This window comes from Leptonotus elevatus, chromosome 21, assembly GCF_054856555.1.
Source record: "Leptonotus elevatus isolate MCC_2025b chromosome 21, RoL_Lele_1.0, whole genome shotgun sequence".
Classification (NCBI taxonomy): Eukaryota; Metazoa; Chordata; class Actinopteri; order Syngnathiformes; family Syngnathidae; genus Leptonotus; species Leptonotus elevatus.
In genome coordinates, this window is record NC_141259.1 from 16839873 (window position 1) to 16863579 (window position 23707).

Here is a 23707-nt window from a genome sequence, read left to right on the forward strand (position 1 = left end):
TTTGGCTCGGCGTTTTTGTTTTGTTTTGAGCCTCCAAGTGACGTTAGTATGTAATTTTGGATTGTTTACATGCAAAGAGGCGTCCGCAATTAAGGAATATTGTCTCCACGTCGGCTGCTACCTGCACGTCATCTGAAGAAAAGTGGCGACGTGTTGTGAAAAGGTAACTCGTGCTCAACTTTTCCACGTTTTCACTGCACGGTCCTCTAAAAGTATATTTTTGTTTAAATGTATTTAGCGTGTTCTCGGTTGACTCGATTAGATCAATATTGTCCAATGTAAAATGTGTTTATTTGTCAACTTGTCAAAAACGAGAAAGTGTGATATAATAATAATAATTAATTTAATTTTTTTTACATCTGGATTCAAGGGGGGGGGGGGGGGCAGTATTGCATCGTGTCTCGGTTGCTAACGATTATTTTTTTTGTTTGTTGAACTATTATTTCCTTGGCGGCTTTAATGATAACGGCACGCTTATTGTTTTGTCACGTTATTGAACAATTACAAACGAGATGAAACCCAGTTATCCTAACCTGAAACGTCACCCTTCCGAGGAGTGCGCTACCTGCTGGGGACATGCGGTACTGCACCCAACCCACTAATTTCTATGTGTGAGCCTGTTTTTCCACGTCTCCATATTCCAAAGCAGGTGAGGATCGTTATCAGGCTTCTCCTGAGCTTGCCGATGAGCGGTCATTAGAATGACATGCGTTGGGAAAAGTGTTGGTCAACACAAACCACACCACATCTGGATATATTAATTATGCACAAAACAGAGATCAGAAAAAAAGTGCACGAGGTGAACACAGAAAACTTGAAGAAGAAGAAAAAAGTTAAGGTGACATTTGGTCTGCTTTTTAATTATTATTAATATTATTTATTATTATTAAATGCCAGTATATATATAAAATACAGGTTGTGCTTTTGTATAATTGGTGGAACCCTTATAAAAAAAATTGTACAAATGTGGATGCTAAGTTTTTCGCAACTATTTAAAGATAAAGAAAGAGAGAGACTATAGAATTCAGGCATCAAATATAATTTCCAAAGTGGACAAGAATGAAGAAACGCATCACGTTTTGTGTTCAAACACCACAACTTTATTGACAACAAGTCACACACAGACGATGTCCTTTCCCACGTAGTTGGGAGTCCGAGTCCCCCAAGTCTGCATCCGAGGACTCGCGCCAACAACTCGAACTAGTCATAAACTAAACAACCAATCAGACGAGCCTGAGTCTAGAATAACAAAAGGGTCAAAGGAGGACCTGGATGAGGTCTTGGTAGTGTTTGTTTGGGAATGTTTAGTCTCCAAAGGTAGACCTCCGAAAGGTGGTTAGGCGTCCGCATGGGGTCAAAGGTGACCCCGTCGACGTTTTCATCCGCAAGAGATGACGGTGAAGCGCTTGGAGATGCACGACATGTTGTGCAGCACGATGCCGAGCAGGAAGAGCAGCACGCACGCCACCAGCACCACCGTGCACACGCCCGACCACGTGGACCCTTTGGCCGCCCCGCCAGTCGCCGGCCCGCCGGCCCGCCGCTCTCCCTCGCCGCCCTCCCCCTCCGGAGGCTGCTCCTCGGGCACGCTCACCACCGCCACGCCCTTCCGCCCGCCGCCCGGCAAGAAGCGGCACGCCAGCAGGCTGGGCGCGCGGTCGTCGTCGGCGGGCAGCGGCAGCACGTAGCAGCCGCTGCCGGCCAGGCGGATGAAGACGGGCGTGCGCTCGGAGGCGTGCGGGATGGCCACGGTGGCGAGCGCGTCGGGGTCGTCGGGCAGGTGGGCCACCGAGAGGCCGGGCGGCAGCTTGGTGACGGCGCGGCACCACGGGCAGCGGATCTCCTTGTGGCTGCTGCGCATTTGCGACAGGCACACCGAGCAGCACGTGTGGCGGCAGTCCAGCAGCTTGGGCCGCCGCCGCGGACTGAAGTCGTTGAAGCAGATCTGACATTCCAGAAGGGAATCTTGGGAAAGAGTCTCCATGGTGAGAAAAAAAAATGTCCCGACGATCCCTCAAGTGAGTCTCGATTCACCGCAAAGATTGTTGAGAAAACATCCTCGTCCTCGATGCTCTGCCGACAACCTCGATGGCGCCGCGGCGACGTCACGGCCTGCGAGCGGCGACATGCTCGTCGTCCATCTGCAACAAAAGAGACATCAACAGGTGAAGATTCAAATGAGGCCTGTCATGACATTTTTGCATATTAAAATACTTCTCAGGTGTTTTGATAACATCCCTTCAGTACAGTGATTCTTAACCATTCAACCTTGGGCTGCGGGCGCCATCTAGTGGGCCACAAAGTCATTTCAGTTTTGTAACAGCTTTCAATTGAGGCTTTGTACACACGCAGCAGGGTATTTTTAAAAACGGCCCATCGGGATTTGCCTGCATTTGTCCTTCACCTTTGACCTGCATTTCTCCATCCTTATCAAGGAAGCTTCCAGAGCAAACCTTGCAGTACCATCATGAAGCCCTGGGGGGCAGTGTTTCTAAACTAATTTCAAACCCAACCCGTGTTTCAAACCTTAATTTGAGACCATACCTCTCTTGGTGATTGGTGGATACATTAATATGACATCATCACTTTTTTTCCCCGTGAGAGAGGAGGTCAGAGTGGGTTGTGAGAGTTTGCCAAAAGTGCTGACTCATGAGTTGGGGGCGAGTGAGCGTGAAAAAGGCTGAGTCAGCACTCGGGCCGCTTCAGCGCCCGTGAAAATGATTTCAAGAGAAACAGTCAAAGACATTTTCATAAGAAAAGGGGAAGGGGAGAGTCATCTCTCCATCACACTCACTCCCTCGCTTTTCATCATGTTTTCCCGTTTTATTCTTAATCTTGCGCTCTTATTCCTTCTCTTCTTTCATTTGCCCTTCCATCATTTTCTCTCTCAAGTGTCTCACACTTCTCTTCCACTCATTCCGTCTCTCTCCTTGCCCTCTTTTTTTTTTTATCCCTCGCTCTTTTTGCCACTCTCCATCTACCTCTCAGGCGTTCCCTCTCTCTCCTCTCCCTCTCTATTTCTTCTTCTTTCATCCCCTTTCGCTCTCTCTCTCTCTCTCTCTCTCTCTCTCTCTCTATTATCCTCTTTTTTTGTATTCACTTTCTTTTTTTTTAGTTTTGTACTTTCTATAGCATTGATTACAAGCCGAAATACATTTGTACAAAGTGCGAACCGTTCGTTGCTAGATCTACGTTGGAAGGCAGGGGAATTGATGTGGGCGTGGCTGTGGCGTAACCATGACGACCGTCGGCGGAAACGTCAGCCTCTCGGGGTGCTGTTCAGAGGTCGCCTTAAAACAAGCAAACGGCGATGATGTCATTTGATTTATGACTTCAAGCGACTTTGTATGACCCACTTAAAACACACGCACGCGTACACACACACACATGCTACTAGAAAATACAAAAAAAAAGAACGAAAAAGCAGAATTGGCTTTAACGTTTTTGTGTCGTATTGGTTTAATTGTGTTATAGTATGAGTCCACCAGAGGGCAGTGGTGACGTCACTAATGCAAAATGATCAGTTTTATTAAGTACTGACAATTTAATTCCCAAATTTAAATTCTTATTTACTTCATTATACTTGTATTATTTTATATTATTATAATTATTTTATAATTTTACTTTTTACTATTTTATTTTAAACAAATTGTTCTTATTACTTTATTTACATCAATACATAAAAGTAATTATTACAAGATATAAACATACAGTTAGTATAAAGTTTATATTTGTTTTGTAGAGCTATGAAATTGTTGGTTTTTTTTGTCCCCAGCGTGATTATGAATAATTTCACCAGAGGGTGATCATGACGTCATCATGGGCAGGTGGCTCACACATAAACACACCAGAGGGTTAACACACACACACACACACGCATACTCCCTGAGGGCATCCTCATACAACCAGCCAAAGGGAAAGTGTACAAGTTAAAAATAACCACCATGGCCGACAGCAAAGACACACAAACGTGCACGCGCGCGCACTCACACACACACACCAGCCACAGGGTTTGAGGACGCAGCAAAATACCTGCAAGAAAAAGCGCAGCTCGTTAAATGCGAGCCCCCTCAAGCTAAAAATGTCAGGCAAATGTCACGCTAAGCACATCCGGCGCTTGGCGTGACGACAGCGCGTTCCTCTTAGCACGCATGTTAACGCAACAGGAGCGAGGAGCGCCAATAGGAGGCGCTGCAGGCCCTCACTAGAGCCGTGATTGAGATTTCGGTATCGATCATATCGTATTATGGTATTTTAAATGTGTCCGATGGGATTGATACAATACCAATAGTCACTTTAGTATCGATTCTATCGGTACTTGGATCGATCTGCAACGCCCTATAGCGCTCACAGATAAGAAGAAGAAGAAGAATAGCGCAACAGGATGAAGGTCGATCATTCATGACAATGACGCTAATAAACATTAATTGCTGCATTTTACGACACCGCGTTTTCTCCTGAACGGTTGCCAAGTGCATGCGGCTGGTCACCTCGGGTCTCACGCACACGCACACGCACACGCACACACTTGTTCTTGGCTTGATGTTGTGGCGGACCGAGCTGTGCAGACGCAAGGGAAGACATTTCATAGTGATGTGAGGACGTCAGCGTGAAAAGACGACAAAAAAGCTCGATCGGTTTGATTGACAGCTCGGGTCAAAGCGATCCAGATGACGGACAGGCACAAATCCATCACGCCGACTAAATGCACAACTTTGTCTAGCGAAAGTCGGATCAGGCTCGTGAGCACGCACTTGATGTGTTTTGTTTTGGTTTTGTGTCAATTTTACGTCACGAGAGTTAAGTTGCCGTGCGAATAAGTCCGCAATCACGGTGATGTAATCGGTCGGGACACAAAAGTCCGAATGAATTGATTTCAGTCAACACTCGCGTGCAAACACACACACACACACACACACACACACACACCTGGATGCACTTTGGTCCACCTGAATCATGCTCATGTGCTCAATCGCATTACAGCAGAGGGTGGATGCACTGATACCTCTGCCAAGGAGATTAGGTTGGGATCAGCAATCGCTAGCGTTGTATACTAAAAAAAAAAAAATATTAACAGTTGATTAGCTTCCTGGAAAAAAAGTATAGAGCCGGCCTCCGGGACGCTATGCTAAACCATGTGAGCAGGTGACTGTGAAATTAGCAGTGAAGCTAGCGGGATGAGTAAAGTCACTGTAATGCTAACATTAGATGCTGTTGACGAAATTAGCCTGCGGAAAAGTGCTGAACTTTTTAAATGACATCCAAATCACATCACAGCTAGCCTAATACCACCAAGCTAAAACGTGAGTAAGGATGAATGCAGTCACTGCGCCGCTAACATTAGCTGGCGCTCAACATACAGCAGGGGAACGTTTAGTTGGCGCTAAACAAATTAGCTCACGGAAAACTGCTGAGGAGTCAACTAGTTAATGATATCGTGTCCAAAGCACATCACAGGCGGCCTCTGCTATGCTAAGCTACACTCAACTAATACTGAATTCATTAAGGAAAGTGAATGTGACGTTAGTGATGGTGCTTGCAACCTTTGAAAGACATCACTCCAAATCACATTAGCTCTGCAAAGTTCATTCCACGTAGTATCGCTAAACTAAGCTAGCGCCAGCAGGCTAAATACTCATTTGTTACATGTTAATGCGCAACATGTAAATGAAGTTAGTCATGTCTGTCATAGCGCAGATAACATGAGCTGGCGCTAAACAAATTAGCAAGCGTAGCCAAGCTTTTCATGATGCTAAGCTAACATAATGCCAACAGGCTAAAACGTTGTTGCTGTTGATTTTGTTGGTTGTTTTTGTGTGTGTGTGTTTTTTAAGCCCACAAAGAGAACATGCTAACTCAACACAGGAAGATCCTGGATTGTGGCTCCCAGAAGTCAGAACTGCGAGGCGGTTGTCTTAACCCACTCACGTCTTCATCTCAATTCAACACATCGTCTGCCTGATTGCTTTTCCTGCAGCAGCATCCCGCCAATTAAAAGACTGAATGATTCCGTGCTCGCGCCGTCGGGAGGCGGCTAGCTCGCGGGGTTTCTATCTCATTAGCGGCATCATTGTGCCCCGCGGCGGCCGCGCGGGAAGCCTTTTAATAACATTTTGTCGTGTGTGTGTGCGCGCGCCAGCGATGCGCCCGCACACCAGGTGTGAATTCAAAAGTGGGATTAACCTGAAATCCGATTCGTTGAAAAAGCAGCGAGCGACGCAGGTGTGGCCTCTGGTTTGCCACCCGTTAGCTCGCTTGACCTTTTTTTTAAATTGTATTTTTATCAGATACTTAAAAAGTAGCCTGAAGTGTTGTAGAGCCACAATAAAAAAATATATATATATATTATTATTATTTATGATTTATTTATTATTATTATTATAATGTATTTAATAGATTGACTGATCCGCCCCTGTCTTGTATTGTACAAAACACAAGCTGGCTTTTTTGAACACCTGCTGACCTATATATCTTTAAAATCTTTTTTTTAAAGGTTTGAAAAGAAAGCAAGTTTTTTTTTTTGAAACATAGAAAGTCATTTTGACAAAAACAAAATATTGCAAGAATTTGTTTAAAAGTAATTTAAATAATGCAATTATTAAGAATAATTTAAAAAAGACAAATCATTTAAAGAACATAAAATTAAAAGAAAAATTGAAAAGCCATGGGATAATTGAATTTTAAAAAGTATGTAATAGAAAGTTTTGAAAATAATGAATACTGTCATTTTAGAAAATTAAAAGAAAAAATATTAAGCAACATATTTAAGAGAAAATTATACCAAAAATTTAACAGATAAAATACAGAAATGTATTGGAAATATATAAACATAATTTCTAATGTAAAGAAAATAAAGGGAAATATAATTTGGATTATTTTTTTTATATATATATATAATTTGAAAGAAATATAATAATTAGAAATAAACTGTAAAAATTAGAAATAAACTGTTAAAAAGTAAAACAAATATATATATGTATCTTCAAAAGCCCTGCGATTGTCTGACAACCAACTCTCTCACCTGAATTCAGTTGCGCTAAAACACCCGAAACATTCATACAAAGAATCAAAGAAAGACGTCATTTGATTTCTGAAGAAATCCAAAAATAACCTTGCTTGAATGCGCCCGGTGGAAGAGTTGTGCCGTCACGCTGCCGCAGCCCGCCTGGCGGCCGCCATCGCCCGCTTTCTTATCTTGTCATCAACATGTGTGGGAAGGCCGCGCGTCACGTCGGTCAACAAACATCTCGGGGGACGCGTGCGTGTCACGCGGCCTCACACGCACAGCTCACCACCGCCCGCGACCGCCGCCATGACCATCGCGACAGTCGCGAGGCCAGTAGAACCCCAACAGTTTGCTGTGCGCGTTCACCAAACAATTCTTTACTGAGAGGCCTTTTCATGCGATGGAACGTTGCTGGCAAAAGGGTTCAAGTGATCACAAAACAACCATTGACCGTTTCTGCTGTAAAAACAGAAAATCGCCGCGTAAATGCAGCCACTGCCAAGCCAATAAATACCACCACAACAGGACGTTTCTCGTCCTCGACGGCAAAAGCGAGCCAAACGATTTTTCGAAGCGTTCGGGCCGGGCCGTTCGTCAGCGCTTACAATCCGTCCGGCCAAATGAAACGACGACATCGATCACGGCCGCAGACACACGCGGAACAACAGGAACACCCGCGAGACGGAGATTGATTCCCAGTGCCGTTAAAAAGGGGGGGGGGGGGGGGGGGGTCGAGAGGGTTCGAGGTTTTTACCTTCACAGAAACTAGTCGGGGACACATGTGGATTTGTTTATATCTTTTCACGAGTGCAGACTAAAGCACCTCCGATTAATATGGTCTTAAAGGGACTTGACTCATTGAGACATTTTCAGCAGTAAAAAGTTGAATATTTAAAAAGTCATTTTGCCACTTGCTGTCGACTGAAGATGACATCACCTGTGTTGAGGAAGTAGCTAACGAGCGATCACCACTCACCTTTTTTCTGGGTTTGGTCAGCAAACTGAGCCATGATTGGTCCTCAGCACAGGTGATGTCATCTTCAGTCGACAACAAGTGGCAAAATAATAAAAAATAATTGTACAAGTTATGATATTAATCAGACAAATGCATCCCTCCTTTTCCCCATCTGGCAGGTCACGGCCCTTTTCCTCATTAGTCAAGGTCAACGACGCTCTCGCCGCTCCCAAAAAGAACCGGAACTGGCTTCATCATCATCATCATCATCATCATCATCATGGCAGGTAGGAGGACCGAGAAGAGGAAGGACGGCAGCCAAGCCCGACCTCTATGACCTCAGTTAGCTTCGGTATCTTGATTCAATTTCTACTCTCGTCTTGTTCGGAGTGACACGGACACGATCAAGAAAATCAATCCGAGTCTCGCCCTGACACGGCACGAAGCATCGAAAGCTTGAAGAACATCAAAATCATTTGGATCAGAACTTGCAAGGGGCGTGCCTTTAAGGGGCGTAGCCTAGGAGTGTCATCAGAACCAGCACTTCGTTGGGTTAGCCGTTTAGCAAGCGGTTAGTTTAGCGCTAGCGTCCGCTCCGTGCTCATTGCGAGTGTTTTCATTTTGTGTTTCGGACAACACATGACAGTAAATACGTTCATAAAAGTAACCATTGAAAGTCAACACTAATGTTAATAACACGAGACGAAGGTTCAATCAAAATTGGAAACAAATGCTTTTTTTTTTTTCTGCTTATGATGATGACTGAAGGTCATTACCAATAAAGTTTTGACACGAGGCAAACAGGCAAGCGTCTCAGTTTGGTTGCCGCCGCCCTGCGCTTCCGGTTTTGATTGACTCGGTCTGCCCACTTCCCCTCTCTTAACCCCCCCAAGCCACAAAATATCACCCCCCCCCAAAAAAAACACAAAAGACCACAAAGTGCCTCGTTAGAAGGCGCCGAAAAGTCAACAGAGGACAGGAAAGGTTTGCAAAATGCGTCCCGACAGATGGTGAGCAATCACGCAGCAGAGCACGCTCGGCCTTCCAGGGAACGTTTCGGGAATGCAAATGAAGCGCAGGTGCGAGCCGATTGGGAGGTGAGCAGAAAAAATTTCAAGAGGAGAAGGAAGCCTCATTAGCTCCGTATGCTAATCAGGCGAGGAGGCCGATCAATAGCAAATGTTGCCTGCGCCAGGTTCGTTAAGATTCATGTATGCAAGAAAATGTTGAGAAAAAATGTCAACAAAAGTGGAAAATAAATCTTAGTCTTTATGTATAGTATCATTATGGATGAGGTGCTTAAGAAATACTGTTTTTTTTTGGTCACTTCTGTTTTGTATGCTTTTTCACCTTCTTTGGTTACATAATCGGTGAAAATTGATGGAAAAAAATCAAAAATCAATTTCTTCGTGTGACATCCGGTCGCAATGCTTTACATTCGTACATTTCGAACTGTCAAACATATAATGAACAGACATATTAAACATATTAGCATTTCCAGAATTCAGAAACAACATTTCTCACTATTAATTATAAGTATACGTGTCTCTCCTTACTCAATTGGGGCGATCTTGCAAGGTCGCTGGAAAAGCCATCAGCTGGGCGATGGTGCCCTCTAATGGTTTATCCGTGCAATGCATGCGTCAGATCATATACGTCTGGTTTTTAATTGGGAGAAATATTATAGTCATGAAATAAGATGGCTCAAAATGTCTTGAATTGAATATGATACGGGTTAAAGGGACATTCAGTGATCCCCAGCGCCATCTAGTGGTGAACTAATAATTCATCCATTTTAAAAACCAACTTTGCGAATGTAGTTAGCCCGGCCGGTATCGCATCGAGTTTCGGACCCAATGGGTCGAGCGCAGCTTACCGTCCACATCTCGAGCCTGCATGTGGTCTTCACTAACTCCCGTGATTCACTTTTTCTGCTTTGTTCTCGCTTTCACTTCCTGTTTATTAGCTTTTCTTTTTCCTTGTTAGCTGCTCCGGCTAATTCGGGCTCCACAACGGCTGCAAAGTCGCCAAGATGCTCGTTTGCTCACACAAAATAAGAATTGGCGTGTATCTAATGCTATTTTTTTTACCACTAGATGGTGCTACGGCTCACTGAATGTCCCTTTTAAGTTTCACCCAAATTTGACTGCACTTTTACCTCGATCCCTGACCCTTCACCATGCTTGTTTTTCTGCATTCATCAAGCAAAAAAAACTCCTTGGGGGAGGTCATTTCATTCCAGCATTGACAATTACAGGCGTTCCCTCAGGACGCCTTCGCCCCCCCCCTTGGGGGCCCTGAAGCCACTTAGTTCATGAGGCCAAAATGTCGCCTTGCTTGAGATTTCAGGGAAAACAACAAACGAGTGAATGTTTGGTATGTTCTGGCGGATTTACAAACATCTCCTTTCACGCGCACACACACTGAGTCGGAGTTGTAGACAAGAAGCAAGAAGCAAAAAGCTGGCAGGCAGGAACGCTCCGTTAAAACTCGGTAATCCAGCAGGCAATTACACGCCAAGATTAAGTCGACACTTCCGAAAAGTGGGATCACATCCAGCTTGTTATTTCAAGAAAAAACACTTTTGGAGAGGGGGGGGGGGCGAGGGGGGGTTCTCTAAACTCGTCCTGGTGTGACCTTCCATGATTCCAACTCTCACCCTGGAACCAGCTGCGAACGTCGATGAATCAACAACAATGAAAATCGACCCTATTGTGAATCCTGATGACTTCAACTTTTGTCTCTTTTTTTTTTTTTTTTTTTGGTCGACTTATCTGAGTGTGACTGGGACAATGGCGCCGTGCACGCGCAGCACGCGCCGGTCACAAGCGCGCACACAAAGCAACAGCATCTTTGCGTGAAGGCGAACGCACCATTTGATCCAGACACAACACACAACAGTCGCCGTGCACGAAAACACACGCCCAGTGCGCACGTGCGCTCGCTCGCGCGCGCGCGCACACACACACACATACGCGCCGGAAAGACACGAATCGTGACAGCGCGGACGAACAAAAGGCGTAAAAAAGGAAGACACTCACCTCGTGCGTCAGCGTGCGCGTGTGCGTGGCGTGTGCGCGCAGGTCGCCCTCGTCGGCGTGTGAGCGCGACACAACAACGCGAGCGGAAGACAACAAGGAGCAGAGCAGGCGGCCGCCTCTCCTCAGGCGGACACGCCCTCCCTCCTCCGTCGCGCATGCGCACTCACGCACGCCAAGCTTGTACAAGGCACGTTGGGGGGGTAATAATAATCAATAACATTTGGTTGCACACACCCTCATCCCTGGGAATGTGGCTGTGCTCAGAATGAAGCAACCGCATTTTAACTCCTGCCACATTTAAAGTGCCAAACCCCAAATAAAGATGAGCTGTTTTAGCAGGCTTTTCATGCCATTTTTGCTACAAAAAGAAATCCCAATGCATTAAACTCTGCCAAGGTTATTAATAGTTTTGGAATTTTCATTGTAGTTATTTTTTTAAATTTTGTTTAAATTTTGTTTTTTAGATTTAGTTCGTTTTTAGTTTTCAGGGCGATTCTTTTAGTTTTTATTAGTTTTAGTTATTTTTAAAAATGCTTAGTTTTAGTTGGTTTCATTATTAGTTTTCGTTTATTACTTGTGTGCATAATAATTAATTAATTAATAAACACCATGGTCAAATGAAAAAAAGTAACGCATTTCTTACCTACTGTTGCATTTCGGCTGCGTTAAATGGAAAAAAACAGGCGAGCCAAAAGTCAAGCACGCAAAATTGCCCCCTCGGAGCGACGTTATCTGAAGGTGCTTTTCGAGATGACGTCACTTTCAAATGTGGATAATATCGAAATAAATATAGGCTACTTAAAATCACATTTAGAATCAACTCCAAAGGCTAATGTATTAAATTAATTACCTCTTTCGCTGTAATTATAAGTTTTAGTTAGTTTTGTAAACGTAAAATGTAGTTTTGTTTTTCAAAAAGCATTTTCGTTATTGTTTCATTTCGTTATTGAATTTTTCTTGTTGAATTTTCTTAAACTAAAATAACCTCGTCGGGAGCTATTAGGAACCAATTCTCTGCCTCTTCTTGTAGCGCCACCTTCTGGTGCAGAGGGGAATCGCTTCCGGGAGGCCCGCGCATCCGTCAGCCTCCCGCAGGGCCGCCGCCTCATCCGCACCAACGGGCTCTCAACGCGCCTCGTCCGCTTCCTGCCAGTCGGAAAGGGAACAGGGAACGCCGGCTTTCCTGGAGAAGGAGGTCAGACGCAAAACCGAGACCTGCAAAGCCGGCGCTCTTCCGAGGGAATGTTCTTTGACGCTACGGCAACACAAGAGGGAGGAGCTTAAAAGAACGGGTAGTGCACTGCAGTGTATATTTGTTTTCTTATATGTACAGCACTACTTCTTTTCTTTTCTTTTCTTATTAAATGTCATAATTTAACAAGTGTTTAGAAGGGTGGGAACTGTAGCTCAGTAGATGTGTAACTCCGCCCCCAATAATATTTATTCATACATATTTTTTACAACCTCTACATCTTGGCCACACTAACCGATTCCAACACATGCGAGTGCCTGTAAAATTGCTGTAAAAAACGGAAAACATTTCTTTGCCACGAAGCGTTTGTGTTCCTTGCTGACGTTGTTGCTAATCCGCCGCCGTCAGATGAACACTCGCAGTTTATTGATCTCGAAAGGAAAGAAAACAAGGACTCAAGGTTGCATCCCGCTCGTGTTTATTTATCCGCCGGCGATGGCGATGAATGACAATTAAGATAACGACGCTCGGGATCGATGGCACTCAGCGATGCGCGCGGCTACGCTAATTAGCTGCAACTTTTATCAAAAACTTTAAAGCGGCGCTAACGCTACGCTAATGAGCTGCAAAGTGGGCGAGATGAAAGGTTTTGTCGCGTAATTCTTCTTATTATTTCTTTTTCCCTGGACAAACGTACGTTGAAGCCGTTTAGCGTGTTCTGTTCGGTCTTTCCGAGTCAGCGTTTCGCACGAGGGCTCCCAGAATTCCTTGCAGCCGTGATATAAACCCGTAAACCCCATCTTGAAACCCAAATAAGCCTGATGTGAACCCTGACCTTAAACCTTGAAACCCCTGCCCAAGCTCCAAATCCTCATTTCAAACCCTAACCCAGGCCCAACTCGAAACCCTAGCACTTATTTGAAACCCTACTTGGAAACTCCGACCCTTGTTTTTAAACCTCACTTGAAATCCGGACCCTGTTTTGGAACCCTGATGTGAAAACCCTACCTTGAAATTCCAATGCTGCCTCGAAAACCCCGTACCTCTGGTTTGCAACCCTCTTTTGACCTTTGGCTTTAAAGCCACATTAGAAACAATATGATGCAATTTGATGTCCCGCACGTATGAAGTGAGTCGAGTTTCGATTCCCGACCCTGAACGCGGGCTCACTTTGCCTCTCGTAACCATGACAACAGCGTTGCAATTTCCACTGTTCCATATGGAGCACGTCGGAGCCTTTTTTGTCCAAACGCAATCAAAATTTCCTTCTCCGTCTGGAAGGTGACCTCGGTGCAAAGTTGTATAATCGGATCCGCCGTGGCGGGAGATTGAGTTTATTCCGGCTGCGTGCGCAAGGTCCGCTCCGGCCGGGGAGACGGACGCCCGGGAACGAGCGGAATCACTTTACTGGGCCGACCGCGATGGAGATTCTGTAAGCGGGTTAACCTTCGCATCAGCGCCGCAGTCTTCCTCACACTGACAAGATCAACTTTGCGCTGGCAATACCACTCGGATAAACACCAAGAGTTGTCTTTCTGGCTTTGGGGAGAAATTGCATAAGCGCACAATGCAGTATCTTCTGGACTAAATGACAGCTGCGGTCACACGTAAACATAAATTGATCACAAAAATACAAATATTTACTGGGAAAGCCCCATACGTTTTATTTCTATCTTATTCCTTGCAAGGGAAAGGAGAAATTACATATTGTATGTAACAAAATAATTATAGTTGACAAAAACTAACATTGAAAAAAAAAACCTCATTTGTTAACGAAAAAAAAATGCTTTTAATAACATGAAAAAGGAGGGGGGTCAAAATGAGTGCATTCATTTTGAGTTCATTTAAATTCCCTTTAACGCCATTAATTGTATTTAATGTGCAATGCGATTAATGACCGCCCCTTACATGGAAAACCTGGACTGGGGGAATTCCGGTCGCAATGCAGCAGACACGTCCACGGCAAAATTTTGCAGTAATAAATGTCATAATAATGCATATCTTTTTGGAGTTTTATTTTACAATTTAAAAAATGTGCAGAATTTCACAAGTTACTTCATGTTAAAGATTAGATCGCTCTTAATATGAAAAGAAAAATGTCTCACAAATGCAATTATGCCATCTAGTGGCAAAAAAATGACCAACACAAATCAATATTGCACTCGTTTTTTTATAGTATATTTTTCAAATGTGAACTAAATTTTATGAATTATGAAATTACTGTATCAATAACTAAAAGAAGCAGCCACATTTCTATTTGTTTTTATGTAAGTCATGCAATTAATTACGATTAAAAATTGTAATCACCTGACACTCCTAAAAAAAAAAAATAAAGATCCTATGTTTATAAAACTAATTAGAGATCGAGCAAAAACGTCCTTTGTTTTGACCTTCGTCAACATCATTGACGGGAATTTGGTGCGAAGACTCGCATGTGGTTGGTTGGCTGCAAACAATCAGCAGCAACTTTGCTCCTCCTGCCGCGCTAATTAATTCTCTCATCTTCTCTCCGTGGGTGATGAATGATCGCCGGCTAATTTGCTTTTCACTTTGGACACGTTGGAGTTGGGGTGAGGGGAAGACGGGCCGAAGGCGGGGGCGCCGACATGGCGGGGGAGGAGGAGGATGAGGAGGAGGAGGAGGAGGAGGAGGAGGAGGAGGAGGAGGAGGACGCATTAACATCTCGGAAATGAAGAAGAAATGGAATTTTCAGGCCCGCCGCCTCGGTTTTTTCTCTCTCTCCACAAACTGACCTTCACTTCTCTTCCCTCCTTCCATCTTTCCTACCTTTATTTTTTTCATTCCTCCTTTCATTTTTTCTCCTTTCCACCGTTCTTCCCGCCTTCATTGTGTTTCCTACTTTCCTTCCTTGCATCCTCCCTACCTTCTTTCTTTTTCCTTCTTTCCTTGGTTACATATTTCTTTTCATCCTTCTTCACTCCCTTCTTTCCTTCCTCAGCTACTTTCTCTCTTGAATAAGTTAAGTGACACACACACATGCACACACCTTGACATTTCTGCAATGTGTGTGTGTGTGTGTGTGTCCCCCCCCCCCCCCCCTTAATCTAGTTTGTGCAGCATGCGCCGGTCTAATGACCTTTTTATGAGCTGCGCGGTCTCCGCCGGGCGGGCCTTGGACCATTTCCGAGGCGTGACGGTAAACGTGCTCACCTGAACGCGGCGCGGCACCGCTGGCCATCCGCCGGCGCCGATCCGTGATACGGCCAGCCGGCCGTGATGACGGATTAAAGGAGGGGGGGGGAAAAGAAGAAAGCGATATCTACAGTGAGCAGGCGGGAGACAGCAACAAACAAGTCGTCTTCAAGCTCGGGTGCGTGTCTCAATCTTAAAACCATAACTTGAAGCCCTAATCCTTTTTTTTTATAACCCTGAATTGTAACCCAAACCAGTCCTGAAATCCTCAGTTGAAAACTCAATTGAGAAACACATAACGCTTTTGTCTGTTTGTCTTGAAAGATGAGTGAAAATGCTCAAAATCGGATGGCACGCCAGAGCTTGTCTTTTTGCATAACGTTTGGCAGTAAAACAAAAGGAAAAAAAGGTTTTGCTCAACTTTACTACTTTCGCCGTCCACTGCCGCCTGAATCGGAAGACAAGGTGAACTTTTTTAACCATTCACTGATGGGTTCTATAATTGCGATATGACATGCTACCATGTCACGCTATGGCGTTGTTGCGAAGAGCGAAGTTGACTGTCGTCACAAAGTCGAGGCAAAGTCTGATGGTGGATCCATCTGCTATTGCTGCTAACCACCGCCGCGACCTTGATTGCGCCCTTCACACGCACACGCACACACCTGAGCGTGGGAGGCCCCAGAGGAACGCCAACTGCTGCCAACCTGACCGAGCTTGCTTCCACTGAGCCGAACAAGAGTTGTGAAGCGCAGTGGCGAGCGGGGCCTTTCGTATGGACTTGCCCGATTTAATTCACCTTTTAATATCAGCACTATTGCTGTATTTTCCGGACTGTAAGTCGCTTCGGAGTATAAATCGCACTCGGCCAAAAATGCATATTTAAGTAGGAAAAAAACATACATAGTCGCACTGGAGTATAAATCGCATTAAGTATATATATATTATTGTATAATATAAGTCTAGAGTGCCCTCTTGTGGCTGTCGGTGAAATTATATTCCCCCTGGTATACAATATTTTTTGCATGTACTGTATAATTCGCTCCGGAGTATAAATCGCAGGAACAGCCAACCTATAAAAAAAAAAGTGTGATTTATAGTCCAGAAAATACAAAATGTTGAAATTTTAGAAACTGTGAATCTAATCCTAAAGTCAAAAAGTTCATAAAATTCGTATTGATAATATTTCAGCTTCTCAGTATAAATCTGTCCAAATAATAGAAAATTGCTTCCCATGCATATCATTTCTGGGATTACCCAAACTAAGCTGCGGTTCATCTTTGGATGGATCCAATTGCAAAGGTCAAAGGTGAACTTTATTATCCCAGAGGAGCCATTTCTTTTAATCAGTACATAAGTCCTCGAGTAACATACATGACATCTAACACAAGTCTCCGCGTGTGTGGAAAGAAGGCCCATTTTCCAATTGACTTGCCCCGCAGCCAAGAAAGCTATTACTGTCCAGCTTCACGTGCTGCGCCACATGATTCATGCAGAACGACTGCCGCAGCAAAAATCGGCCTAATCACCGGATTCAATACCGCGTGAACTCTAATGGTTTTGATTCAACATGATTCATTATTTATTCAACACGTTTGTGCGTTTGCGTGCCCCGCGGCCTGACATTACATATGATCAGCCAATAATGGAGTTCACGGTCGCCTGCGCAGCTTGATAAGAACACTGCGGCTTATAGTCTGACATTCATTTGAAAATGGGGGGAAATCAATAAATGAATACGGAAAGTCGTCATTTCAGTTTCCATAAGTCACCTAACGTCGGGTGGAAATTTATCAGAGTTCAATGCTAAGGTTAGCATTCAGTCTGGAAACAAGGCCTTAATGTACTTTTATGTCAATGCTAACATTAGCATTGTTACTAGTATTAGGCTAAAGTCTGGAATCAAGGCTAGAATGAACCACAGCTCAATGTAGCATTAGCATTGATTTGGAGTGGGTTGACCAATATTTACAGCTCAGTGCTACTGCTAACGTTAGCCACACGACTACATCGACAGCAAGGCCACAGTCATTTGCTTACGGGATCCAATTTGGAAAGCTCAATCGTATTTATGCTACATCTTTTCTGCTAGCATTAGCATGTAAGGTAGATTGTGGATGTTAATCTCCAACTTGGCAAATCTTAATATATATATATTTTTTTACTGAACTTTAGTCACCAAAACGCAATTTTTATGCTTTCTGATAGCTCAGCATTTTCATCTTTACTTTCAGAAATACACCGAGCTGTCTTCCACGAGACGAGGCAGTTAATGTTGTGCTCTGCTGCCCCCCACCTGTGACCAAGTAATACGACACCGTCTTCACATTTCATTTTTATGATCATTTTATTCAGTGCAAACGATGCACACACAAAAAAGTAAAAAATTATTTCAAATCTGTGTTTATTTGGTGATCAATAAATAGTGAACATTGTGATAGTCTATACAAAAAAGTGGCAATAATTTAAGTGTCCCAAACATTTAAAAGTGACGTTGATTGGTGCTCGTGCAAATCAGCATCGTGCGTCTTGTCTATAAATTCCTGCAAACAAGGGAAAAGAATGTTAAACATTTCACTCTGGGTTTTTTTTTTTTTTTTTTTGCGAGACGAGAGATGAGGCACCTTGTGATTGTGACATCTTGTGTTTCTTCAAGTGTGGTGATCTCGTGCTGTCAGGATTGGCCGTGGCCATTTTCCGTGACTTATCTGCTGGACGAAAAGTTACAGAAATACTTTAATATATTTTTTAAAATCGGTTTCTAGTCAAATTCTTGACCCTTAACGTGATGCTTATACAATGTTTCACCTCCAAAAGGCTCATTCTGTTCTGAAGAGAAATTCTTAAAGGGATATTTGACTCATTGAGCCATTTTCAGCAGTAAAAAGTGAATATTTTTCTTTCGACTGAAGACGACCTCACCTGTGCTGGAAGTCGGCAACAACCAATCATGGCTCACCTGTTTTCTGGGTTTGGTCAGTAAACTGAGCCATGATTGGTCCTCGGCACAGGTGGTGTCATCTTCAGTCGACATTAAGTGGAAAATTTTGTTTTTAAAAAAAAAAGGTATTAATTGTACATGAAAAATTAAGTTATCAAATTTATTTTGGACAAAATATTCACTTTTTACTGCTGAAAACGGCTCAAATGAGTCAAGAATCACTTTCATGGTCAACAAGCACACCTGTTTGCCACCTGCGCATCCAGTAGAGCTGTTCTGCGTTCCTCCATTTGTCCTGCGGAGATACCGGCAAGTTCTCGTCCAGCTCTCGAATGGCGTTGCCATGGGGACAGTGGCGCGACCCCTCCCGGGCCACAGGTTGGCCAGTCTGCGCTTCGTCACACGTCCGGTTCTGCTTGCAGCCCAGCGGCCTCTTCTGCCCGTCAGGTCGCCACGAGCCGTTCTCCGACGACTCGCCCTCGGTGTCCAGGTGGCGCCGCGGAGCCCGGATGTCGGGAACAGACGCTTTCCTGGGACGCCTCTTGCTGGTGTGAGACTTGCAGTCGTCGCAGGTGGACATCAGGGCTTGGTTGCGCTGCTGGAAGGGGACGGCCTTTCTTTGGAGGGCCGGGCCGGACTTGGCCAAACATCTGGCGCAAAGTCGTGGACTCTGAGTAAGGATGTTCTCGTTGAAGGTTCTGGTGAGGCAACACTCGTGGTCGGACAGGCTTCGTTGATCGATCTTGCTTCTTGGCTTGAACCTCTCCTTGGGCTTGCGTAGCGAAGGATGCTCCAAGTCCAGTTTCCTCCTCCGACTGGGAACTTCTAAGGCGGTCCGGTTGACCGCTTGGTTCTGCTTTTTGGGAGTGGGCGGCATCCTGCTATAAACATGGACTCGGTCAAAGTCGGCCTGCCAGCCGCTGGAGGGAAGGTACGCGGGTAACGACTCAAACGAGGTGTCCTGGAAGTTCAAGTCTGGCTTCGGTCGGCCTTCATCAGCTTCCAGGTGAGATCTTCCGAAACCAGGAGAAAGAGGAGCTTCTGCTTTGCGTTTCAGCTCAGGAGATTCCTCCATCGCATAGCACACCTCGTCCTCCTCCTCCTCCTCCTCCTCCTCAGGACAGCCGTCTCCTGCGGGAGGCTCATCCGCGGGCACTTCTTCAGCAATTCCGTCGGATTCTTCTGTGAGGGTCGGCGAGTCGGGGGAGGCAAGCAAAGTGTCCTCCACTGACCACACCGGTCGCTCCCGCACTTGCGATTGGTCGCTCGGCTGTAGATCTTCCTCGGCAGTCATCTCCTGAACCGCAATTTTGGAGTCAATGATGGCATCTTGCTCCTCCAACTCCAGAATCTCCTCACCGGGAGTCCCCAGCACGAGGACGTCAGGACAAGCGTGGTGCGTCCTCTCCGCGGGAACGTCCGGCTCGTCGTCCGTGGGGAACCCGAGGGAGACCTCGTCCGTCTGGCGGGACTGAAAGCGTTCGAGTCCCACCGGTGCGTCGCGGCACTCGATGGTCACCTCCTCCGTCTGGATGACGAAGCGTCCGTGGGGAGGAGCTTCCACTTCCAGGGCACGCTCATCACTAGCTGGTGCGAGGGGCCGACTGGCCGTTGCGGTTGGCGCGTCCTCACCTCTGCAGACTTCGAGGACCTCAGGGTTGCCAGAAACTGGATTACTGGGCATGTGGGCACCGGTGAGCGGTTCCGTTTGGACCTCGCTGCTGGTGACTTCTTTGGCCGGCACGTTGTGCTGGTAGCGGTACCTGCGGGCGTGGTAGGCCATGGTTCGATAGTAGTAAGGGTTCAGTATGCGCCTGTAGTCGGTCAGGTGATGGTGCGTTTGGGGCATGATGAACGTGGGATGCTCCATGTAAGGATTGTGCTGGTAGTGCGGAATCATCGGCATTCCGTAACCTGAAACGACGCAGAGATTTTATTAGGAGGGATGTAACGCTATCCAAACGTCACGATAGCATATCACGATATGAAGTTCATGTTACGATAATTATCACACTATGGGGAGGTTGGCGATTTAAAAAATAGAAATAGTGCAAAAAATAATTAACATGACGACGACTCTTGTTGTGGCAGTTTAAATGTCGCGATATTGCCGTTATCATTACATCCCTATTTATTAGGAATCTCAAACATACGGTACTGTAGGTTTAGTCTGTGAAGGGTGCAAATTAATTTGACAGTTTTTTTATCTGCTTATTTGAAATTTATTAATTTTAGATTGATTTGCTGCACATAAAAAAAATTGAAATGAGTTGTGGAAATACACATATTTAACATATTAAGTCATTGTAATGAAATTGCCGATTGTGACTAATATTGAATGATCAAAATGAGGGATTAGAAGCACAAACCAACCTAAAGGCGGGCAGCCGAAGTAGGGGTTGTAACCGAGCGGCACGGCCACGGGCAGCGGCCAATGAAGACCTTGCACGGGCAGGAACGGCTGCGAGGGCTGAAGGTAGAAGAGAGGCTTGTGGCTCTGCTGGCTCTGCTGGCTCTGCCGTTGTTGCTCCTCGGGGCGCGGCTCTCCTGGAGGCTCACGGGCCTGCGGAGCTCCACGCGGCAGGTTGGGACCGCGAGGGCCCGAAGCGAGACCATTGGAAGAGTCCGCCTCCATTCCTGAGAAAAGAACGACGCACTTGGAAGCGTGTTGAACGAGTAGCGGAGGGGAGCTCGGTTTACTTACCAAAAGACTGTGTGGGACAAAGCAAGTCAGCTCTCATGGTAGCATTTAGACCTAAGCTGCAGGTGTGCACTCCTGATATTGCTTCCCTGGGGGGGGGGAGGTCTCGCACTGATTGGATGGCGCCCAATCACAAATGACCCACAGCTGAGCACAGTCAGTCACAGAAGGAAAAGCTAATGAGGCAAAGCCAGACTGCTGGCAAGTTTCTCATCAGGGTTGACCTCAATGAACAAGACAGCAGATTTCAAAAGTGACCCTTGCGTTCTTTATTTAGATGCAGCTTGGAAGAAAAAGTTTACACACCCCTATTTATAATCAATAAATTGGATGATAACGATGCACTTTTTGGCTGTTTTTTTTTATTATTTTTTTTTTAAAACATTCGAGCAGAAATCAGTGACATAGCACTTCTGCTATGGCTAAAAATAGTTTATGTCATCTTTGATTTGACAGTTGGTTCTGCCAAATGTCTATTTCTCTCAAGGTAAATTTTCTGACTTCCATCATTTGTGGAAGGCGGCGAAAGCCTTTCATGCTCAATTTGGCCAACTTTGAAAAGGTTCCGGTTGCATGTCACGAGGGCTGGACGATTATGGGAAAAATAATAATCACGATTATTTTTATTAAGATTGAAATCACGATTAATAAAACGATTATTCATTGATTTTAAAACTAAAACTCCACTACTCAAAACTATTATCATAGCCTTACGCCCAATCATCCCTTCATGTTGAACATCTTATTCTTGAACCCTATTCTTTTTGTCAAGTATAACCTTATACATATATAAAATTTAAGCCTCTTGCATTTTCATTTTCAAACTTTAGCATTACAGTACCGTCTTTATCATATTTATTTTATTTTATGTTATTTCCACAAGTCTGGGGACTATAGTGGGCTAACCTGGGACCTATAATATTTGTATCCTTGAATTCTGAGGGAAAGAAAATTCTGTTAATCTTTAAACTAAAAATAAATAAATAAAAAAGGACGATAAAAATACTGTATACTAAAACAGAACACTAATTGCAAAACAAATACTGGGTGTTCCTGCGCGTTCTGGCCTCTTAGGGGCAGTGTAGTGCCGTGCATCATGGTGAACACGCTTACAATGAGGACAGAAGAAAGTTCCGATTGAATTATATTAAAATAACTCGTTTTTCACACATTGGGAGGAATTTGTGCCTTTGGGTAGTGATATTTTACCTGTGCGTATGTGTCTCCACAGTATTTGTGTGTGAATATTCGTTATTTGAAGGACCATTACTCCCGAAGTTGATGTTAACTTCCGGTTAGCATTTGAATGGGATCCTTCAGCTCTTTACCATTAGCGCTAGTCTCGCAATGTGTTAAAAACGAAGCATGTTTTGTATTTAAATATACAGAGTATGTTATTCTCCTTACCGTGTGTTTAGTTTTACTGTTAACGCCAACTGGAGTGTCATTAAACATCTTACAGGACGCTTAGGGGCGGCAGAATTATACTGATTCGCTCCGGGCTAGCTACAGGCTACATGGTGCATTCAGGGTCCTTTCACAACCGAGGGAACTTTTTAGGCAATGTTTTAAGCCAGAGAAGCCATAATCGAAATCGCGATAACATTTCGGTTAATGGTCCATCCGGTATGCCTCACAGAGGTTCTTGGTTTGATTCTCCGGACTTGCAGTGGAGATTTGCATGCACTTCCATTATTGTCAAAGAACACATCTGCCTCAGTTTTGAGTTTTCATCTGAATGCTTGTCAATATGTGCCCCTTGATCATATTTTACAAAGCTACCTACAGTATGGGTGGCTAATTAGTGTAGTATTTATAGTAAATGCAACTTTTGATTACTGATAGTTACTCGGGTTGCCTAATATGCATGCTTACGCTGTTCATTTTCAGTGTGAAGTGAAAGAAAGCTGGCGTCATCAAATCTCTGATTGCATACGACACATCAGTGTTTGCAGTTGTAATAAATAGAAGACAAAGTGACTGGAACAACATTTAATTGGAGTGCCCCAAACAGTGACAACATGTGAACCAACTTCAACACAATATTTGTGATTTTCAAACGCAAGCAAGGCATAAACTACAGCGCCTTTTCAAAAAATTGGAATATCCCCAAAAAGTTGAATAATTTCTATAATTCCATTAAAAAACTCAAACTTTCAGAGATTAGAGATTCAGGTCCCACAATTTAAGTGATTTCATGTATGTTTTCGTTTACTTTTACATAATTTAGGTTTCCAGCTCAAAAGCCACAAAGACAGGATTCAAAAAATAATAATTTAAATCCTGTTTCTGTGGGTATTATGAGCTGGAAACCCAAATTATGTAAAAGTAAACAAATACTTAAAATCAATTAAATTGTAGGCCCTGAATCTATAAAAGTTTGACTTTTTGAATGGAATTTATTACATTTTTTGAGGATATTCTTTTTTTTAAGGATCTGTAGGCCTATGCATTTTTTAAACTATTTTTTGTGCTAACAAAAAAGGCTTTATGCAATGAGTGCATTAACAATTGGTGCTCTACATATTTTTTTTATTTTTAGAAAAATCATCAATCTGCCATTAACACCATCAAAGAGGGCCTGTGGATGGAGAAGTTGTGATTAATAATATTCATAACAATGATAAGTGACATTCCACACATGGTAACTTACAGTCCAACATAAGCCAGTCATGTAAAATCTATCTTCTGAGTAATGGTCCTGGAAGGAAATGTGAG

The 23707-nt window shown here is 44.2% G+C and overlaps 3 protein-coding genes and 1 long non-coding RNA gene across 11 annotated transcripts in view; 1 reads left to right on the top strand and 3 right to left on the bottom strand.

The window, feature by feature from the left end:
* Positions 1-23707, top strand: part of LOC147156160 (uncharacterized) — a 26886-nt gene continuing 3179 nt past the window's right edge. For all 3 annotated transcript variants that reach the window (XR_015092078.1, XR_015092081.1, XR_015092079.1), the window contains exons 1-4: positions 1-163; positions 8141-8248; positions 12033-12294; positions 17582-17653. This is a non-coding gene — a long non-coding RNA (uncharacterized LOC147156160). The remainder of the gene's footprint in view (positions 164-8140; positions 8249-12032; positions 12295-17581; positions 17654-23707) is intronic.
* On the bottom strand, positions 1078-11148 carry rnf152 (ring finger protein 152). The gene is made up of 2 exons (XM_086066029.1): positions 11003-11148; positions 1078-2141 (listed from the first exon to the last, which is right to left on the bottom strand). Exon 2 carries the CDS (start codon positions 1982-1984, stop codon positions 1379-1381), a length of 606 nt encoding a protein of 201 aa, XP_085922155.1. The 5' UTR covers positions 1985-2141; positions 11003-11148; the 3' UTR covers positions 1078-1378.
* On the bottom strand, positions 17706-22524 carry LOC147156162 (uncharacterized). 3 transcript variants are annotated; one of them, XM_086066022.1, is made up of 6 exons: positions 22397-22524; positions 20993-21136; positions 20662-20925; positions 18532-20202; positions 17972-18055; positions 17706-17890 (listed from the first exon to the last, which is right to left on the bottom strand). In XM_086066022.1, exons 2-6 carry the CDS (start codon positions 21027-21029, stop codon positions 17862-17864), a joined length of 2085 nt encoding a protein of 694 aa, XP_085922148.1. In that variant the 5' UTR covers positions 21030-21136; positions 22397-22524; the 3' UTR covers positions 17706-17861. The 3 variants fall into 3 exon arrangements, with proteins under 3 accessions (XP_085922148.1, XP_085922150.1, XP_085922149.1); XM_086066024.1 differs by lacking the exon at positions 20993-21136 and having other exon boundaries at positions 22397-22443; XM_086066023.1 differs by lacking the exon at positions 22397-22524 and having other exon boundaries at positions 20993-21291.
* LOC147156163 (bucky ball-like) overlaps positions 23296-23707 on the bottom strand; it is a 6167-nt gene continuing 5755 nt past the window's right edge. For all 4 annotated transcript variants that reach the window (XM_086066027.1, XM_086066026.1, XM_086066025.1 and 1 more), the window contains 2 exons: positions 23643-23690; positions 23296-23570 (listed from right to left, as the gene is read on the bottom strand). In XM_086066027.1, the coding sequence (XP_085922153.1) occupies positions 23671-23690 (20 nt within the window). In that variant the 3' untranslated portion in view covers positions 23296-23570; positions 23643-23670. The remainder of the gene's footprint in view (positions 23571-23642; positions 23691-23707) is intronic.

Coding starts and splice junctions, on each gene's coding strand:
- rnf152 (XM_086066029.1), bottom strand. CDS start 1,984: ATGGAGACTCTTTCCCAAGATTCCCTTCTGGAATGTCAGATCTGCTTC.
- LOC147156162 (XM_086066022.1), bottom strand. CDS start 21,029: ATGAGAGCTGACTTGCTTTGTCCCACACAGTCTTTTG. Junction 20,203..20,661: donor CTTCGGCTGCCCGCCTTTAG/GTTGGTTTGTGC, acceptor GCGTCGTTTCAG/GTTACGGAATGCCGATGATT. Junction 18,056..18,531: donor GATGCGCAGGTGGCAAACAG/GTGTGCTTGTTG, acceptor TTCGTCCAGCAG/ATAAGTCACGGAAAATGGCC.